This window comes from Mercenaria mercenaria, chromosome 14 (assembly GCF_021730395.1).
Source record: "Mercenaria mercenaria strain notata chromosome 14, MADL_Memer_1, whole genome shotgun sequence".
Taxonomy (NCBI): Eukaryota; Metazoa; Mollusca; class Bivalvia; order Venerida; family Veneridae; genus Mercenaria; species Mercenaria mercenaria.
In genome coordinates, this window is record NC_069374.1 from 63473530 (window position 1) to 63491582 (window position 18053).

Sequence of the window (18053 nt, forward strand, 5' to 3'; positions counted from 1 at the left end):
TCCAATCAATAACTGGGGACCATTTGACCTAGAACCTTCAAACTTCATAGGGTGGTAGGGCTGCTGGAGTAGACGACCCCTATTGTTTTTTGGGTCACTCCATCAAAGGTAAGGTCACAGGGGCCTGAATATTGAAAACCATTTCCGATCAATAACTACAGAACCACTAGACCCAGAATGTTGAAACTTCATAGGATGATTGATCATGTAGAGTAGATGACCCCTATTGTTTATGGGGTCATTCCGTTAAAGGTCGAGGTCACAGGGGCCAGAACATTGAAAACCATTTCCGACCAATAACTGGAGTACCACTTGACCCAGAATGTTGAAACTTCATAGGATGATTGTACATGTAAAGTAGATGACCCCTATTGATTTTGGGGTCACTCTGTTAAAGGTCGAGGTCACAGGGGTCTGAACATTGAAAACCATTTCAGATCAATAAATTAAGAACCACTTGATCCAGAATGTTGAAACTTCATAGGATGATTGGTCATGCAGAGTAAATGACCCCTATAGATTTTTGGGTCAGTCTATTAAAGGTCAAGGTCACAGGGGCCTGGTCATGTAAAATCATTTCCGGAAAGAAACTTGAGAACCACTTGACCTAGAATGTTGAAACTTAATTGGATGATTGGACATGCAGAATAGATGACCCCTATTTATTTTTGGGTCACTTGATCAAAGGTCAAGGTCACAGGAGCCTGAACAGTAACTTAAGAACCACTAGGCCAAGAATTTTGACACTTAGCGGGATGACTGGACATGCCAAGAAGATGATCCCTATTGCAGCCAACCATCAGTGTCTCTTTTTTCGCTCCTGACCCCTATTGACTTCTTGCCTATACGACTTTGCATTGGGGGAGACATACGCTTTTTTACAAAAGCATCTTCTTGTTCAACCTATGGATTGATAACAAAATGGACACAAGTTTTTTATGTTGTGGAAAACCCATCGGCCTGATTGGTGGTCACCCAACCATAAAGCATAATGATGGTACAGCATGTACTCTGATCTGAAACCAAACACTTGTGGTTGTCATTTACACAGTTTTCTCTAATGTATATATTTTACCAAATTTATATAACACCGTTTTTTATGTTCAAAGGTGCATATACAGACATATGCAGCTTCTCAAGGGCATGAAGTTCTTACTCTTCTAGTGCTGATACAAGGCCATCTGATCGAAGGGACAGAGCAAAACAGAGTGGGAGAAAAATTTAAGATACAGGCATGTTCAGATAACTTAGCCTAACTCTGTTAATAGCCTGGTTTTTAGCTCATCTGATTTTTTAAATACATCTACAAGGTATTGTCACTTTATCTTCGGCGTTGGTGTTGGTTAAAATTTTTGTTTAGGTCCACATTTTCTCAAAAACCAGAAGTGCTACAGCTTTGAACTTTGCACAGTTGTTTGTCACCATAGTGGCTTTGCGACCAGCATGGATCCAGACCAGCCTGCGCATCCGCGCAGTCTGGTCAGGATCCATGCTGTTCGCTTTCAAAGCCTATTACTATTAGAAACTGTTAGCTAACAGCATGGATTCATGCTGGTCGTAAAGCCACTATGTTGGTTTTCTCATGGCACGGCTCACATGTTCTGCATCCTGTTATCCCATTGAAATATTTCAAATAACTTGGTACACAAGTTTGCAAAAATGAGATGATATGCAAAATGCAATTTTCAGTAAATCTTGGTCCAAGATCTAGATTGTGTTTTAAGATCAACAATCAAATAAGCAATATTTTCTGTCTGCTTTATTTTGAATATTGTCCTTTATTATCCTGTCACCACAACCGCGCACACACTCACCCTGCTTCCCCCTTTCCCTCCCACCCCCTGCACACCTCCCACCCAAATCTGCCCATCATGTTTCGTGTCCATAGCATAACTTAAAAAATATAAGGTATTGACTCGAAACTTTGAATATAGGCAAGTAGTGTCAAGACAATGTGCAGACTGCAACAATCTACATTACACCGCCCCCACCCCACAGAAATAACCATTCAGTATCTTGCCCTTTATTATTCTGTCACCACAACCACACACACACCCTGCTTCCCTCTTTACCCCCCCCCCCCCCACCCCCACCTGCACACCTCCCACCAAAAACAAATTCTTTAAATTTTACTTGCTTCCGTCCCCTCTGATATAACCCTTTGGGGGTATATTGCCCCGCTTGGCGGAGATCTTGTTCAGTTATATCGCCTGATAATGCAAGGCAGTTCACCCTTCCAATTTATTACCTCACCTGCACTTTGACAAGGGTGAGCTATAAGTATAGGTTGATGATCCATTGCCCTGCATCAATACTTTTAGCTAGACTGTCATTAGCACGCCCGCTTAGCTCAATAGGAAGAGCGCAGGTCTACAGATCGTGGGGCGTGAGTTAGATCCTCGGACAATGCGTATGTTCTCTGTGACAATTTGATGAAAGACATTGTATCTGAAATTATTCGTCCTCCACCTCTGATTCATGTGGGGAAATTGGCAGTTAATTGCAGAGAACATGCTTGTACTGGTGCAAAATCCAGGAAAACTGGTTAGGTTAACTGCCTGCCTGTACATAACTGAAATACTGTTGAAAAACGGCGTTAAACCCAAAACAAGACTGTAATTATGAAGTATAATGGAGAGCTCTCCTACTAGCTCCGGCACCCGCACATTGATAAATGTTTCGATGCTCTTCCAGTTTATCTCCATTATTGCAGATAGGATTTACATCAAACTTAAAATAGTTATTCCTCATTACCACCCTGTAACAGTATTTGATTTGTATGTCGTAGGTAATACATGTATATATACGATGTTTAAAGAGTTAATCTTCGCATTATATGATTAACAACAAACATCGATGTTTAAAGAGTTAATCTTCGCATTATATGATTAACAACAAACATCATATTATACATGTATTACGTACGACATACAAAGCATCACGGGAAGGTTATCAAATACTGAGGTCGCATGTGAAACAGTTTGACATACAGTCGGAGTCTGAAAGGGATGACGAAGTTTTGACAGTCAATTCCAGCGGAAAAGTTCAAGCTAAAATATTTGCAAACATGCTGCTCGTTAACCAACAGAAAACTGTCAAGTTTCAGTTAGACAGTGGCGCAACAGCAAATATTATTTCTAGATCGTATGACCGGATGAACTATTAGAACACACGCAGACAACTTTATCGATGTACAATAAATCAAAAATGAAATCCTGCGGAACGTGCGTATTACTGCTGAAAAATCCAAAGACTAGGAAACGCTACAAGGTGAAGTTTTGTCGTAATTGAGAATGACAGCACACCGTTGTTAGGTTCACAAGCAATTCAGAAAATGAATTTAATTAAGATACAATATCACAACATTTGTCCCGTAGACTTGTTACCTCAATTAACCACGGATGAAATTGAAACAAAATTTGCGTCAGTATTTGAAGGTGAAGGTCAGTTTGAAAACCACTTACATTTGGAAATAGATGATACAGTCAAACCTGTGAAAATGCCTGTACGCAGAGTACCGGTAGCTATGAAAGAAAAATTGAAACGAGAGCTAAATGAACTTCAAAAAAGGGGAATAACTGCGAAAGTCGATACACCAACAGACTGGGTTTCGAGTTTAGTAGTTGTCAAGAAAGCCAATGGGAAACTTCGCATCTGCATAGACCCGAAACCACTGAATAAAGCCTTAAAGAGAAGTCACTATTTGTTACCTGTGTAAGTAACGCAAAAGTTTTCAGCAAGTGTGATGTCAAAAATGCATTTTGGCACGTGGTGCTCGATGAGAAATCTAGTTATCTCACAACATTTGAAACGTCATTTGCGCGATATCGTTGGTTGAAAATGCAATTTGGAATATCTCCAGCGCCAGAATACTTTCAGCAATTTCTTGAACAAAACTTAACAGGTCTTTCGGGTATTAAAGCGATCGCTGATGACATTATAACTTATGGCAAAGGTGAAACCTACGAAGAGGCTTTGCGCGATCATGACAACAACATGCAGAAACTACTTGAAAGGTGTCAAGAACGAGGCATTAAGCTAAACAGGGACAAATTTCAGCTTCATAAAACTGAAATGCAAATTGTAGGACATTTACTCACGGATAAAGGAGTACAAGCAGATCCGTCGAAAATTGAAGCTATTACGAAAATGCCTAAGCCAACAGACAAAAAAGCTGTCCAACGGTTATTAGGTCTTGTCAACTACCTAGCAAAATTTCTCGATAAGCTTAGCGAGATGTGCGAACCGTTAAGTCAACTTACGCGTAAAGATGTTGTGTTCAATTGGGCACACGAACATGACGAAGCATTTGACACAATCAAGCAGTCAGTGTGCAACGCGCCAGTATTACGCTACTATGATTCTAAACTCGAAACAGTAATACAGTGCGACTCTTCTGAAAGTGGACTCGGTGCAACATTACTCCAGGAGGGACAACCAGTTGCATATGCAAGTCGTGCACTCACACAAACAGAGCAAAACTATGCGCAAATCGAAAAAGAACTGCTGGCGGTGGTTTTTGCATTTGAGAATTTTCACCATTTCACATATGGTTGGAGAGTTTTTGTAGAAAGTGACCACAAACCACTTGAAATTTTAAGTAAGAAACCGCTTTTTCGGGAACCAAAGCGCCTCCAACGGATGCTACTGAAATTGCAGACTTATGACTATGAAATTTGCTATAAAAAGGGCAAACACATGTATATTTCTGATACGCTTTCTAGAGCCAACATAGCTAATGGATGTGCTACGCACCTAGAAGAAGTACTGTTGACAGACTATGAGAAAGAGATAGAAGCTACATGTTTGTCAGATTATTTGGCAGTTTCGTCTGAAAGACAAACTAGAATCAAGCAAGCTACGCTCGAAGACCAGACATTGGTAAAGCTGATTGAGTGTATTAAGAATGGAAGGAATAAAGCGCCGAGAGAAGTAAAGCCGTATTATTCTGTCCGGGATGAACTATCGGTAGATAACGGTATTACATTTCGCGGTAATAGATGCATCATACCAAAAAAGTAGGCGTAGAAAAATTCTAGATCAACTTCATTCGCATATCGGAATAGAAGGTTGTTTAAAACGCGCTCGTAGCTGTGTGTATTGGCCAAATATAACATCTCAAATTAAAGCTTCATAAGCAAATGTGACACGTGTCAATCATTAGAAAGAAAACAGAGTAAAGAACTGTGAATCAGTCACAGTATTCCAGACAGACCTTGGGCAAAAGTCGGAACAGACGTGTGTACGTTTGATGGCAATGACTATTTGGTAACTGTAGATTATTTCAGTAATTTCTTTGAAATAGATCGATTGTATGAAACAACGTCGAAGAAAATAGTTGCCAAGCTGAAACAGCATTTTGCAAGGCATCCAGAAATTCCTGAACGTGTGATCTCAGATAATGCAAGTGTTTACAAATCAGAAAAGTTTAAATCATTTTCAAGGAAATGGGATTTTACGCATGTGACTTCATCTGCAAGGTATCGAAAAGCTGAAAATGCAGTTAAGACTGCAAAACGTATTATGAAAAAAGCAAAACATTCGCATACAGACCCGATGCTAGCACTTTTAAATTTTAGGAATACACCTCAACAGGCCACAAGTTATAGTCCAGCTCAGCAGTTGATGAACAGAAAAACACGAACATTACTACCGGATACTGATCAAATCAGTTTCAGCCTAGCATACCGTCAAATGTTAAGGCTAAACTTCAGAAAAGCAAAGCCAGACAAGCCTACTGTTATAACAGGAATGCGAAGCCATTAGACTGTTTGCGAGCTGGTGATACTGTGAGAATACAGCCGAATGAAAGAAATAAAACTTGGGAAAAGGGAACTGTTGTCGAAAAACCACAAACGCGGTCTTACAACGTTCTGAGAGAAAATGACACGGTAGTGAACCGAAATAGAAAAAAATCTAGTGAACTTTTCAATGAACAAAGGGAGGAGACTGAAGACATAGATCCGAAAGTAAACGACCAAGAGTTGTTGCCACAGGCAGATTCTCTAACTGAAACGGAATTGAAACCGCAAACAATCGGTCAGTCAGTGAATTCAGAATTGAAGTATAAGGACTATCATTTAACTGATAAACGATGAATTCTTAATATTAACACGTATGCAAGTGTGATTGTTACTGACTTTGTCAATGTTAATTTAGAAATTGTTTAGCAAAGAAACAAGTAATGACTTTAATTTTAACCATAAATACTTATTTAATTAAGCTATTCAGTCAGTTCTGTATTATCTTCTTTTCCGTAAAAGAGAAAAGATGTAACAGTATTTGATAACCTTCCCGTGATGCTTTGTATGTCGTACGTAATACATGTATGTATACGATGTTTGTTGTTAATCATATAATCCGAAGATTAACTCTTTAAATACACGCATATCATATGACACAAATTTCATGAATTATTCCACTTTTACTTAGAATTTCAAGTAAACATTCTGGTGCACTTACACTGTTTATCTGTTATTACTTAATGGATTAGAATAAATTAAAACAATTGACCCACATCACCATCCACATCATTTGATACAAGGTCTATTACTCTGGCAACAATTGTTCATGAATTATGCCATCGTTTTACTCAGAATGTTAGGTCAATTTTGTTGCATTTTTCTTTATCTTTGTTATTGCAGAAGAGATTTGATTCAAATTTTCAATAATTATTCAACATGACACAAGGGCCACATCTCCCATCCCTCTTTTACTTAAAATTTCAGGTTTAAGATTTGGTGCATTTTCACTCTATCTGTAATTTTCCACACCAAAGGCAGAGGGATATTGTTTGGCGTTGTCAGTCAGTCCTGCTGGTCGTCTGTCAATGCATGCATCTTCACCAAACCTGGTTGTACAGTCTTAACTAAATTTTGTTCAACGGTTTTCAAAAGAACTAAAAATAGAAGATGCTTTAAAATGACTACTTTTAATAAACTGTGATGGATATACCTTCATCAAACTTTTCCTGTCATATCCTTGTAAGGACCTCTCTCGTGTTTATTCAAATGGTTCATGTTGACCTGTTTTAGTGACTGTCAGAGCTAAAAAAATTGAAAAATAAAACTTGAAAAAGGTTAATTCTACTGAACATCTTGATGGATCTTCACGATCGAAGCATGCTTCGTAGCATCCTTGCATCTCTCTATTTTGTTCAAATGGTGCTACTTAATTATAAGGCTTGTCAGAACCAAAAATAGAATAAAAATAAACTTTTAAACAACTACTCATGATCCACTTGAAAAATCTTCCCTGAACTTGGTCCATCAGAAGTGCCATATGTTAGCAGTGACATATCTACTAAATGTCAGTAACTTTTCTTTCAGTTTTCATACCTAGCTTTATCTTGGTGCTGCAACCACCCGAAATAAATATATATGTTATGTGTATGCTCGGCCACGAATCCCATGTGATTGACTACCTGTGACTGTTCTATATGGTCAACTACAACCAAAACACATACAAAGTTCAAAGAAATACATGTTTGTGAGGTTATGCTTAGTAAGTTCAAGTATTAGTACCAAGCTCTGTTTCCATAGCAACACGGATGCTGATGGATCTTCGAGTAAAAATAACAGGTAAATAATTATTAATCAATTAACACGACCCATGTAATGTATAAAAACCTTAGGAATAATTTATAATACCTAAAAGCTACACTTATTTCATAAATTAGGCGTGTTTAATCATTAAACACGCACCGTGTCAATTAACCTATTTAATTGATTGTAACCGAAAGGACTATTGAAACAATCGAATTCGACAAACTTTTCCCATGGAGGATTTTCTTTTTATTTGTAGGTTAAACGCTAGAATGAGTGCATATTATTAGCTATTTATGTTTTCTGGTATGAGAAACGTGAAAATTTTTGTCTTTTCTTATCAAGTTTTGATCGCTAACAAAGTTTTTTCGGAGTTGAAAACGAAAGTGAGAGCTCAGAAATCCTTACGATCTTTACGATATACACTTTCTTTGACAGGCGAATATCGGTAGACGTCATTTCATAAAGTCTTCTTTGATAAAGAGTGGTGTGAAACAGTGTATTGGAAAATGTAAACTTAAAGCAATTTGTTGTGATTAAAGTGCGTTTTCTTGGCTTATAAAGCCATGGCAACAAAAGTGATTTATTTCACAGTGGATGGGAGCCCAGAACAAGCGGAATTTAGGAGCGACGACCCGGCAGACGACGTAAAAGGTAAAACTGTCAAAAAATGATCCAAGTGATTGATTTGTCGCGTGCCATTGAATGTTATGCAATTAAGCAGGCACACTGACTTCCTGAAGTTGCTGCTAAATATTTAACTTTATGATCAGTATAGTTGTAACTTTTGTTTTGATATAATTGGCAAGATTGTTAACCTGAATAGTTTTTTTTTAGTTTTCATGTTACGTAATATTATACCGTATGTATATATGCAGTGTTAAATAGTAAAGATTTTGTAGATTAGCTCTCTTTGCTAAGATTAAAGTGTTGTATTCATAATAAGTTGATGTGCATTTTTCATTATACATTTTCATAGCATGATTTTAAAAGGTTGGTAGGCCTATATTATATCAAAAAAGTTTAAATGGTATTTAAACTGTACTTTTTAAAAGGACTAATTAGTACCCAGAGGTTTGATGTTGTTGTTGTCTGCTACAGTGTATACATATTACTATAAGATGCCAGTCACAGCTATGTATTTATGGTCAATGCCTTTGAAATAAATAAATAAATTCTGGGTATATAATTATTCTTACGCTGATTTTTTTTTTTGCCATGCACCTGCACTGCAGACTGTGTGACAACGTGTGTATCATACCATGTAAATCCACTATTATTTAACCTAATTATAAAAGCTGAAATTTCAACAAATCTCCCGTCTAATTAAAAAAAAACAACCCTCAAATTTTGTGTAGTAACTGCACATTTAATTATAAGGTTAATTAAGGACTATAATGTGTAATTTTCAAATCTGCACTTAAGTGTCAACAGTTTTGATGCATTCTTACAAAAAAGATATAATGTCCACCTTTTTAGCCTCATTTATAACAATTTTGTTTCAAAACAGAGTAAATATGGATGTTTAGAATATAAGGCCATACCAAATTTAAAAGTTGTTCATTGGATTTTTTTTCTGAAAAAAATGTTACAACTAATAGATAATGAAAAAGAAACAATCATACATACAAACTTATTTACCCTTACCAAAATAATATATCAAATTACTTGGTAAGTTTATATACATCAGCATTTCAGTGATATGAATCCAATTTTTGTAACAACTTAATTTTAATAGGTAAAATAATGTAAGAAAATTGTGCAGCTACACAAAGGGAAAACAACTTAATGCGATGAAATGCAAGTATCATGATACATAATTGCCTATGTGTGTATGTAGTATGTTTTTCATGGTGATTAAAGTCCCATTTTTAAACAATTTTTCATTTGTACACTAGCTGTTATAAATATCTGATAAATGTAGCGCAACAAGAAATTTTGACAGGATTTTTTTTTCAACAAAAATATTTTGTAAAATGTACAAGTGGCAAATCCAACAAACAATTTCTTAATTTGGTGCAGCCTTACTTCAAGAAATTGTAAATTTGTGTAGTGTAGCCAAACAATTTCTTAATTTGGTGTGGCCTTACTTCCAGAAATTGTAAATTTGTGTAGTGTATAGCCAAACAATTTCTTAATTTGGTGTGGCCTTACTTCCAGAAATTGTAATTTTGTATAGTGTAGCCAAACAATTTCTAAATTTGGTGTGGGCTTACTTCCAGAAATTATAAATCTGTACATTAAAGAGAACAACAGCAATAAACAAAAAGTAGAAACAATTCATTTAAAGGAATTGCAGACTTTTAAAGAAGGAAGGTCATAGCTTCTAAAGAAACAAACTTTTTCCATGTACCTTCAATTCTAATTTACAAATTGTCTGTATTGACAAGATCTATCTATACAACTTGTCTCAATAAAAGTGTGCTTCAGTCATTTATCATGGGTTATAGATTAGCAGGTAATTAGCTTTAAGGTGCTATTGGTAATTTGTAAACTGTTCCATGTGATAAGTTGATAACATTTTGACTGTCATAGTACAGTATTGATAGTGTTAACTTGCTAATAGATATTTCTGTCAAGATGCATTGTATTGAACTATTTCGAGTGCCAATAGAAATTGTCTTTTATTGCAAAACATAATCGTCCATAACATCACTCATTTTCAGATATACCGGTATAGGCCCAATATAGATTTTGCAGTCTTGTTAGAAAAAAATTGATATTCTTTATTTTTGTTGAAAAAAGGAGTTGTGAAGTTTGAAAGGTTAGCAGATTCCATTTTTTGCAAAAATAAAAGCAGAATATAAACTGAAATATTGTACTTTTTGTTGAAATCCCCCTGGAAGCCAGTTTGAAAAAAAAGAAATTTATACAAATTTAAATGAAATTTGACTGTATTCTCCACAAAAAGTCCTCTTACAAGGGAAATGTTTTTTTTTATTCTAAAAAGTCTTCTGAAAAAGGAAATGTGTTTTAATTTTCTATCTCTAAGGCTTTCAGATATTTAAAGGCAATGAGGTTGAAAAATAAAAAAAGAAGTTGATTTTAGATTTAATGTTATAAACAAAAGGTATTGATCAATAGACAAGAAAACGGCTGCGTGTTGTGGTCAGATATATTATGATTTGTAGTATATTGTCAAACCTCGTCAAGTCAGTATATGTCATGATCCGGCCCATCAAATGATTAATACAATTATTGTTGTGACATTGACAGACACTATCTTCTGTTTTGCTGGGGGAAAAATTGATCCAAATTTAGCCAAAGTTATGATGATAACAAATATCGACAAGCAGTTTTTTAGCTTGACTGTGTGAAGTATAATGTGGAGAGCTTTCCTACTCTGAACGTCAACTTCAGCATCTGTGTTCACTGTTTTATAAGTCTTGAAGCACTGTCACTTTTTCTCTGTTATTACACGATGGATTAGCTTCAAACTTAAAAAAGTTAAAATAGTTATTCCTCATTATACCCACATTGTGAGACACAAGAGTCATACATTTTACACAGAGTTTTAGCTCGACTACCGATATTTGTCAACCATTCGTCAACATCCACATCACAGAAGTTTTGCATGTAAGCCAGTGTGCCAATACCACGTGACTTTGACGTCATTTTATGGCTAAGACGGCAAGCCAAATTCCGTCGATTCGATTCTTCAAAGTGGCGTAAGTTCTTTATTTCTTGATCAAATATGACCAAATAAAGCGCAGGCTAAGGAAAAAATTGAGTACTTCACTCACAAGTAAACTGTTTTATCAACAGATGAACAGTTTTGGCCTGAAAACGGGAAAACTTTTTTGTTTAGAGAAAATGAGCATGGTAAGACAGCAAGCAAGAGCCCTTTTTGACAGAAAAACGGATGATTGTACACATCAGAGATGTCGCACGTATTACCGATTCACAGGAATTTAATGCCGGCTCTGTTGGAGGCCTTAATTGACAAAAAAAAAAAATGCAGCAGAATTATTTAAAAACTTTTAAAAAATTCAAAATATGCTAAGACGGCAAGTCCGCTAAGACGGCAAGTCATTTTTATTAGATATACCTGGTTGCACCAACTTACGTCATTCAACACTTCCGTGGTTACAGGCCGTCCATCCTTCTATCAATCCGTCCGTCAGTAACATTTTTACTATGTTTCATCAATGCTTGTGAAATAAAATAGAGAAAAGTGGAAACTTTACAGATTGCCCAACACGACAAAAACGAAAATGTTGCAGGCTCGGTTTGATTGAGCCTGTTCATGGACGGTAGTGGAAATGCATGCTACCGTCCACGCCCTCTAGCCCCGGGTTGAGCAGAACTCAACATTTACCCATGCTAAAAGTACAATAAGCAGTCAAGAGACATCCGCAGATGTATTCAAACAGCGGTGAACATGGAACCTTCAATGAACACTTACATAAAAGTTCAGTGACATTCATTGATCATCTTTCATCTCCTCCTTGAATCACTAGTGCTGGGCAAAAGAGATATGAACGGTTTATCCTCACTGTTTTCTCATTAAGGCAAAACAATTATTTTAACTTTGGACCATACACCGTTTTTGGTGGAATTACACACTATCATTGAAGCTACCATATGCATCGCCGAATGAATACGTCATCGGATGTTGCTAAATTGATTTTTAGGTTGAAACCACGAAGTGGTTGAGACTATAATTACCATATTCCAGAGCTTGCAAAAATATCAGACTAACCATTTTCACTGAAAGACAGATTAATCCGCAGTAAGGTTTTTTTTCCCATTTTTTCGGGCTAATCGACTGATATTCTTATTGATGTTTTTTGAACATTGTTCTACAGTCGGTTGATATTTTCATACATATGTAAATACAATAAGGTTAAAGAATGCGTCATTTCGTATTAAAATTATGTTTTTAAGTCTGTTGATCCATCGAGCATGACTAAGTTGAAAAGCGAAGGTGTATTCCTTTAAAACAATTCAGAAAAACCGCAGACGTGACCGAAGCGCATGAAAATATGCCGTTAAAAAATAGTTCAAAACGTATAAGAAAGATTTCTCTAGTTTAGCCTTAATACATAATGCACTCGTCAGTAATAAAACAGCATATGATTTTAATCATTTTTTCAAGTTGTATAGGATATAGATCTGCATGCGATTCTTTCTACCTGTCCTGATTCGAATGACAAGGGAGATCACTGTGTAGGAGTAAGCTAAATGATAAACTGCTTTATTTAATTTAAATTTTTTTTTCTGAATTACTTCCCTTTATTCTTACTTTATCCTTATTTTTGTACAGCTTTTATAACGACCAATTCACATTATTTATTATTTAACATTTTACTTTATCGTTTTAATATCTCTGTAAGGCTGATGCAAAACTGAGTCAAAATATTTGTTTAAAATTCTTTCTTATAAATAATTATATCTGTAGTATATTAATTGCTACAGTGTTCCACTGTTACATGGAAAGCTACACGTTACAGGTTAAAGCCCTGCTCCGCGGCTATTCAAATTCTTTTGTGTGTATGCAACCCATGATTACAATAGGTAACAGTTAACGGCAACGTGCCAACCTTTAGCACGCAAAACCACAGGTATTTCATATAGAATTCATATACAATAGATTCGAGATCTATTTTGACAGACGTCACTGTTCATAGTCAGGATTTTCATGGTGGTAGGACGGGAACAGGGCTTTAAGGAAAATGGTCGTGCTGCAAGTACACGTCTGGTTAACTTACCTATTTGTCTCGATATTTAATGTAATAACCTATATTAATACTTAAAAGATAAATAATTGACATTCCTTGCAAATCCTGAATACATTTAGATGTTAGGGGTACTTTACTTTGACTTTTAACAACATTACATCAGTTCCGGATTATTATAATTGTTATTGAATTGAAAAATTTACATGAAAGTTGTCATTTTGATAAACGTTAATAAAACAGAGTAAAAGCTACAGACTTTTTAAAATAGATTATGAAGCAAAATAGAATCAAAACAGTACATAACGAGAATTTATAGTCGGTTAAAAATCTCATCAGAGCTAATGTTACTTGTAATTTGACTTTCCGACTCAATTAATAAATCTTATCTTAATATATCAAATGTTGGTGTTTGCCTGATGTGAAGTTTCTAAGTATGTGTGCCCGATAAATGAAACTGTTTGATTTCGTTTAAGCAAAATTGAATCAAAGCATATCAACGGGGCATTTACGTCTTCTCCGATGATTTTCATGTGTATAGTTCCTTTTCTTATCTCAAAACTGCACGGAAGTCGAAACAGCAGGATCTTGGGGTAGATACAGGTCTAGTTTCCAGTTTGGCGGACCCTACTGACTTCTACTGTTGTTGTAGCAGGGTCGGTCGTTTGTACAAACATTTTTAACAAGGTTTTGGTGTCACGATTACTTAAGTCGTGACATCAGTACATTTTATTTTATTAGGTTCGGCTAAACAAGAAGTTGATTTTGCAGAAATGTGTAGAATCCCGTCCCTAGATTTGCCACTATAATGCCACCCTTTTCAATGGTGGAGTATTTAGACAATTTTCCACCAAAATGCCACCTAAAATGCCACCAAAATGGTGAAAAAATGAACAGGACAGTGGCAAACCCGTTTTCCACTAAATTCCACCTCTTTCCACTTGTGCACACCTTTAGGTGGCAATAAGTGGAGTATTTAGACAGTTTTACACCAATATGCCACCATTATGGTGGAAAATTTGTTTGCCACTTAATTCAACCAATAGCCACCTTCATGGTGGCAGTAAGTGGAGTATTTAGACAAATTACCACTAAAATGCCACCATTATGGTGTAAAAATATTTTCCACTAAACGCCACTTACTTCCACCAATCGCCACCTAACAGGTGGCAGTAAGCAGACAAAATTTCACCAAAACGCCACTATGGTGGCAGTCCTATTTTCCACTAAATGCCACCAAATAGCTGGCAATAGCAGGAAAATATGTGGCAACTAGTGGAAATCGTCTGCACCTGCTGAATCTGAAAAAACTCAGTAGTAAGCAAAAATCAAATTATATTAATATATTTTTTATTTTTATGAAAAATCAAAGATTCTTCACAAGAAATCACAAAAGATCTGAACACGAGGATCAGGATGTTGTCAATGCAGTCTTATTTTTTCATATTCCAGGATGGCTTAAGTAGATGGCGATTGACTCTCCAAATTTCACTCCTTTGGATGTAAGGCCATTTTTCCAGCACACAATCTGTAACAGCAAACCATACAATGTCATCTATTAATAAATATATTTTTCTAACATTCTGAATAATTTTGCAGAAAATTGTAAATTTCCTTTAGAAAATATATGAAATCGAAAGACTAACTGTAACTCACTGACATAACAAAGAACTCTACAAACTTAATCTATGTCAAATATTATGAAATCATTTAAATTCGCTGGCATGAAATTTCAAGCAAACGTAAAAAGGACTGTTTCACGCGAGCTTTAATTCGCACATTTTCAATTTATAAATGAAAAAATAAATTAATTAAAAAATAATAACAGCACGCTCTTAAATTCACGCATCGGTTCTAGCGCGAAATATGCGAAAATTCGACCTATGCGAATAAAAATGATTTCACAGTAATATGCAACATCTTTATTATAACTGTGAGAAGTTTCTTCAAAATCTACATTGTAGAAAAAATTCTATTCACTCAAACGGTTACATTGTTATGTGGAAATATATGCATCTTGAATCAATAACAAGAACTTGAGAATTGATTAAAGATGTGGAAGCACCATTGTTCTAAGTGATTTACACTTGTGTCAAATTTCATGAATATTTATCAATGGATTACTTGTTATGTAGGAATTTATGGATTGAAAAACAATTAAATGGCAATAACTTTGGTTACTGAAGTGATCCTGATGGAAATTGCACATGCAATGCTGTCCTGTAGTGATCTACATTTTTATAAAGTTTCATGAAGATCCATCAATAGATGCAGGAAAAATCCCTATTTTTTACCAAATCAAGGGGAAATACTTCTTTTACTAGGTAAATAATTGAGCAGTGTTAAGCAGTGTTAATGAGCTTATAATAATTACATGAGGTTTAGTGATTCTATAGACAAAGCTATAAAAATATTTTTCCAATTACAAGCATTTTCAGTTAATCCGACAGATAAAAAAGAAAGGACACCACCAAAAATAATATCCCTCCACCTTTGGCAAAAGGTAATAATAGCACTTGGGTTTTTCATCACATTTATAATTAATATTTATCATATAATATGCCAGGAATTTCTACTAATTCGTGTATTTCTTTAAAAATTAAGGGTTATTTAAACATTAGCTTTTATAAAAACATATAATATTTACCTGATTCAAAATTATCTTGATATGTTTCTTTTATGCAGTAATAAGCTGTATGCTGCTCAGGTATATACAGTCAGGCAGGCATATCATGTCACAAAGTTGCACTTTTTTCACAGAAGGTACCTGGTACGAACAGTTTAAAGTACATATTGTATCCTAAGTGCTAATCAATGATGTAAATAATTACAAAATGATACAATTTTACAAACAGTGTTATAAATATGATTGAGCTATATTCCAGAAAACTGGGATTTATCCATCTGCCAAACTTCCTAAGACATAAAAGGAGATTTGATGACTTTAATTCAAAGCAGTTTGGTAAATGTTGTTAAAGACAGTAATAATTAAAAAAAAATAAACAGTATAATATTGTTACCTCTCACAATGTGTTTCCAGTTTCTCCCAGGCTGACTCATCAAATGCCAGATTTCAAAATTTGGTATTACTACACAGATAAATTGATTCCACACAATCATACACTTTCTTGGTCAGCTAAAGAAGGTGTCAAATCCTTAAGTTGAAAAGCTATTGTAAAAACATCCTTTTTATAAACACTTCTTTTTTTCAATTAATGAAGAGAATAGGCAAAAACTATTTCTTTGCATCTGACTTGATGTTTGCCTGCATATATAAATCGTAACTAACCCAAATTCCACCTGGGATTGTTTCTATACATTAGTGTGGGAGCTTGTAACTTGATCTATCATTAATCTTATCTTTAACCAACTTTCACTCATGCAGAAATAATACACTGCAGACACATTTAAAAATGATCTTTTCAGAGTCAGCTAGTACAGCCAATTTCCACTAGTTGCCACCTATTTTCCACCTTTTCTGTCTTTCATTGAATATAATGCAAAGCTATAATAAGCAATAAATATTCTGTCTCACAAAAATTTTCTGTATACCATTCTGAATATTATTTTTGTCCAGCTAGAGTCAGCATAGACTTATTCTCATTTTAATGAAACCCTTTGAAGACGGGCCTGGGTATACTGTTTTGCAGATGTTGGTCAGTCTGTCGGTCATTTGGTATGTTGACCAATTGGTTTCCGGATGATAACTCAAGAATGCTTGGGCCTAAGATCATGAAACTTTATATGCAGGTTGGTTATGACCAGCAGTGACCCATATTGACTTGGAGGCCAGTAGGTCAAAATCACAGCGCCCTGGAACAGTTAAACAGTTTCCAGATGATAACTCTAATAATCTTGAGCCTAGAATGGGAAGGTTGAACATAGCTAGCAGATAACTCCTATAGATTTTTAGTTCAGTAGGTCAAAGGTCAAGGTCACAGTGAGCTGGAACAGTTAAGCTGTTTCCGGATGTTAATTTGAGAACTCTTTGACCTAGGATCATGAAACTACATAGGGAGGTTGATCATGACCGGCAGAGGACCCCTACTGATTTTGAGGTCAGTCAATGGTCAAAGGTCTAGGTCACATTGTCCCAGAACACTAGAACTTTTTTTGCCCAATAACTAGAGAATGCTTTGGTCTAAGATCACATTTGATACAGAAGTCACTTATGACTGGTAAATGGCCCATAATTATTGATTTAAAGGTAGTACATCAAACGTCCAGTGCACAGTGACCAAATGATTTCTGTTTCTTGTACAGTTACTGAATGCATCAAGTGGGGGCGGGGAGCATTTTGTGTTCTACGAGCTGTTGTCAATGTGCAGTTTTAGCAAAGTCAGGTTCTGTGTCAATTAGGCCTGAAGTTTGAAGTTTAGTGTCCATTATACCTTGATTCCAACCTGAGTCCATGTGAAGATTTTTGTACAAGATAATCCAATGTCTTACAGTTCTCTTTTAAATCAAACATCACAAAAATTTCTAAGTTTTTTTTCCACCTATTCGCCACCAAGAAAATTTGCTAAGTCCATATTTTCCACTAAACGCCACTCGATTTCCACCATGAAAAAAAACCTGTGTTCTACTTTCCACCAATTTACACCTTTCTACCACCATAAAGAAAAACTATGTTCAAATTTACACCTAATGTCACCTAAATGCCACCAAAATAAGGTGGCTTTTGGTGGCAAATTTACCACTTAGGTGAAAAAAGAGCTGAATTACACCAAACGCCAACTAATGCCACCTATTTCCACCAACTGCCACCCGGTTTTCATCGAAATAAGTGGCAAAGAGTGGCATTAGGTGGCAAATCTAGGGACGGGATTAT

At 35.6% G+C, this 18053-nt stretch overlaps 2 protein-coding genes and 1 long non-coding RNA gene across 7 annotated transcripts in view; 1 reads left to right on the forward strand and 2 right to left on the reverse strand.

The window, feature by feature from the left end:
• LOC123527054 (uncharacterized) overlaps positions 1–18053 on the reverse strand; it is a 491978-nt gene that overhangs the window by 98649 nt on the left and 375276 nt on the right. The window lies entirely within an intron of this gene.
• LOC123527931 (high affinity cGMP-specific 3',5'-cyclic phosphodiesterase 9A-like) overlaps positions 7193–18053 on the forward strand; it is a 129446-nt gene continuing 118585 nt past the window's right edge. The window contains exon 1 of one of the 5 annotated variants that reach the window (XM_045307670.2): positions 7193–8198. In XM_045307670.2, the coding sequence (XP_045163605.2) occupies positions 8111–8198 (88 nt within the window). In that variant the 5' untranslated portion in view covers positions 7193–8110. The remainder of the gene's footprint in view (positions 8199–18053) is intronic. The other 4 variants (XM_045307669.2, XM_045307668.2, XM_045307672.2 and 1 more) reach the window with 4 other exon arrangements.
• On the reverse strand, positions 14004–17986 carry LOC128548544 (uncharacterized). The gene is made up of 3 exons (XR_008367153.1): positions 16243–17986; positions 15870–15989; positions 14004–14750 (listed from the first exon to the last, which is right to left on the reverse strand). It is a non-coding gene; the product is annotated as an uncharacterized LOC128548544 (long non-coding RNA).